We start from the raw sequence: 3,440 nt of genomic DNA on the forward strand, positions 1-3,440 counted from the left end.
TACCATGTGACAGTGCATTTCTCTAATTTTATTGAAAAATGCTGTACCCCGCTACGCTGAGACGTAATGTCATTGGTATCAACATTAATTGTATTTGATATATATCAATTATACATAACATTATACATACATGATGTTCGAATGTGTAAGAATGTCTATAGTCTGTTCAGCGAGTCGAGATAACAGCTATAAACATCTGTACGTGGTAGTATTTAAACGAGACAGGTGCATAGTTCTTATACTACTTTCTCTGCGAACAGACTAAGAATTTTAGAGTCTGACAATTCCACCTCTGATATAAACAAACAGGCTTTAATAGAACTGATATCAGAGATAGTGTCTTCAACTTTTACGTAGAACTATGTATTTTCAATGTAACATGTGATTAGTGTGTGTAATCGAATGGGTAGTAGACGTCGTAGTTTAGAGAGTAATCCATTGTACCAAATTGCGTCGAATGCATCTTCGATGTCAAGAAAGAATGCTGAACAATATTCCTTTTCTTCTGATCAGAGAATTTGTTGAATTATACGATGATTTTCCTCAATGGTATCATATTTTTTTTGAAGGCTAAATTGATGGTTTGGTATTATGCCCTTGTTGTTGACAATAGCAGAGATTCTTTCGTGTATAACTTTTTCTACAAGGTTGTAAAATTGGAAAAAGGTTAAAATTTGTTAACCAGTGATAATTAATATTCAGTGGAAAAAGCCAAAACTAATTTTGCTTACTGTATGCGCGGCTCTCTCCTAATCCGTTTTTCAAATGCTATAGACTAAAAACAAACAGGACTTACTAAACTAAGCATGATCGCTCACATTCTTCCAGAGTTAAGAAATTGTTCGCGTTTCCTTCGCAACCTCCATGTATAAATTGTACGCATTGACCCATCTCTACATCGTATCCGAATCTCAGGAAATAACCTTTGCATGAGCCCGTCACCAATGGTAAAGTACAATCTGTTAATGATCGAAAAATCCTTGCTATTAAAAGCGAATATGACAATTATAAGACTAGCGTAGAGAATGTAATCTTTAAGTTTATACGAATTATTTTATAATATTGACAATACACTATTTCACAGTAAGAAATTCGTTTCTAAAAAAATTCGAGAACCTGCTGAACTAGTCATCCATATCTAACAAATTTTCTAAACAAGAAATTTAAATACAAATTATGGTATATAAGTACGAAATATAACAATAAAGTTCCTTACGTGGTGGTACTTCGGCTGACACTTGATGCACCGTAAGAGCGCAGCAAAGAACGACCAAGAGTAATGTTATGAATTTATTATTCATTGTCACTTGTTGATTAACCAGCGCAACTTCTAATGACTATGCCTGTTAATTCTGACGTGGAATATATATATATACGTGCCGATAACATTTTTATCGCTATAGACCTTTTTATATAATATGTATTGATGACACATGCGGAAAAAGTGAAGCACTCGAAAGATTAAATATAGATTGTGGGAACTCATCTCTGCTAGTGATAAAGATAAGTACTTTTGGTAATTTAGAATTTCCGAGCCAGGATATGTAAATCTTTTTAAGCAGATCCTAATGAATAAACAGTTAGAAAAAGACTGACAATGCATGTATACAAGAATGATAAAAAGAAAGTACCTATGTGTATATATATATATGTCTGTAATTGTCTTATTACGCAGTATGTGGAAGTTTGCTTCTTTGATTCACTTTAGCGTATAATAGCCCGTCAATATCGGAAATGTATAGTATTCATGTGTATGCATGACTGACATTTCCTGACTATTCGAACTAACAGTTTCTTTGCTACAATCGAATGTTGGAAAGTCCCGAACCGTGATCAAGAAACGGTCACAAGTGCGTGTCGTGTAATATCGTCCGGGTGTTATGTGTGTTCTATTTGTTGAACCGGAACCGTACGTGTCGCTGGTGGTACCAGCTTCCACTCATGTTTAAAATTATCCAATTTTTCTATTATCGTCATAACCATGGTACGTGCGTGCCACGAGAATGCTTATTATTTGCCACACCTTAGCCGAAGAAAATACTTTAACGATCGCATACTGGCTACTATATCCGCTATTTGTTTATAACTCGTATAATAGGTCGTGCATCATCGCTTCACCGGCATTTTTAACCATTTACATGATATTACATTGTTTCATTATGTGACACGTTAATGATCCGACGATCATTTCCACGACTTTTCTTTAATGGCGACTTAATGTTCTGATGTATTAACAAGAAACGTTAGCCATGTTATTGGTTTCGTGGGAGCAATCGTGTTATTATTGCACTTGGACTTTGCACGTGTACTTTGCGCCGAGAAGGAAAGCGTCAGATTGTGGTGTTGGGGAAATTTGTTTCTCGAGATATTAAGGGGAAAATTATTCAGCAATAAGAGATTAAACTCATTTACATTATTTATATAGTTTTATTAATGTTATATTCTTTGATTTATCTATGTATGTAGTTACTTCTTATACAGTATAGTACGTTATGAAAAGAAGGGTAAAAAAACTATCCGCAAATCTTCTCAATATGAAGTTTCCGGTAAAAGATACGCTGGCTAAGCTCCGATTAGAGATAGGTTGTGCCCTCGTTGTTTCACATTCGTCGTTCCGGGTCGCGATAATTTTACACACATTATGAAATGAATGCACGATCGAACAGAATGTTTTCATGGTGTATAACGTCGCAACGATTCACTTTTAACGATCTTATCGAGCAACTGCACCACATCGCACCGGCTGCAACACATTCCACTTATTTCCCGGTATTTTATTGACACTCTGTTTACGCTTTTATCGCTTGCTTTCAGATTTTTCGCGAGAAGTGTAGAAACTACGAAGAAAAACAAGATGCCGAATAAAGTCTTTCTAGAAAATCTTTATTTCTGAGAGGTTTGAAGTTTATGATCTGGATCTTAATTCGAGATTTGAAAGATACTGTTCGTCGTTCCCTTTCCAACTGATTGACGTTCTGTGGAATCTTGTATTTCTATACTTCAACTAAACATGTAATTAAACGATAAAAATATCAGAGTATTCTTTTTTCGAATACTTTTTCAGATTTTACCATTTTCTCAACACGTGTCCCTAAAATAGGCATAGTGCGAAAAATTCGGCAAAATATAATCTATTTTGGAACGGTGACGATGTAGCAAACTACCTCAAACAATCTATCTCCGTCAGGAACGGTGATTTACATACAACAAGGCACCGCAATGATTGCCTTCAGAATACATTAGCTCTCATGCTCTGGATACAGGGGAACAAGCAAACAAAGTACAACCGAACTCGGACCCTGTACTAGCCGAAGACATATCGAAGGAGTAACAATCGAATTCAAATCGTCGCGCGGCTCAATTGCGGTGTGCTTGAAAACAGCACAAGGCTTTCAGGATCAGTTTCTTGCACAATGTTTTACTAGAAACAACATCGCACA

The 3,440-nt window shown here is 35.7% G+C and overlaps 1 protein-coding gene across 2 annotated transcripts; it reads right to left on the bottom strand.

Annotated features, from left to right (window-relative positions):
* LOC117235879 (kunitz-type serine protease inhibitor Bt-KTI-like) lies at positions 1-1,357 on the bottom strand. Of its 2 annotated transcripts, none has more exons than XM_033498372.1 (3): positions 1,217-1,356; positions 797-959; positions 1-640 (listed from the first exon to the last, which is right to left on the bottom strand). In XM_033498372.1, coding segments are annotated over exons 1-3 (249 nt in total). In that variant the 5' UTR covers positions 1,302-1,356; the 3' UTR covers positions 1-639. The 2 variants fall into 2 exon arrangements, with proteins under 2 accessions (XP_033354263.1, XP_033354352.1); XM_033498461.1 differs by having other exon boundaries at positions 70-640; positions 732-959; positions 1,217-1,357.
* Positions 1,358-3,440: the final 2,083 nt, after the last annotated feature.

The sequence above is a fragment of the Bombus vosnesenskii genome, unplaced genomic scaffold (genome assembly GCF_011952255.1).
Source record: "Bombus vosnesenskii isolate JDL3184/JDL3185 unplaced genomic scaffold, Bvos_JDL3184-5_v1.1 scf7180000013262, whole genome shotgun sequence".
NCBI classification, from domain to species: Eukaryota; Metazoa; Arthropoda; class Insecta; order Hymenoptera; family Apidae; genus Bombus; species Bombus vosnesenskii.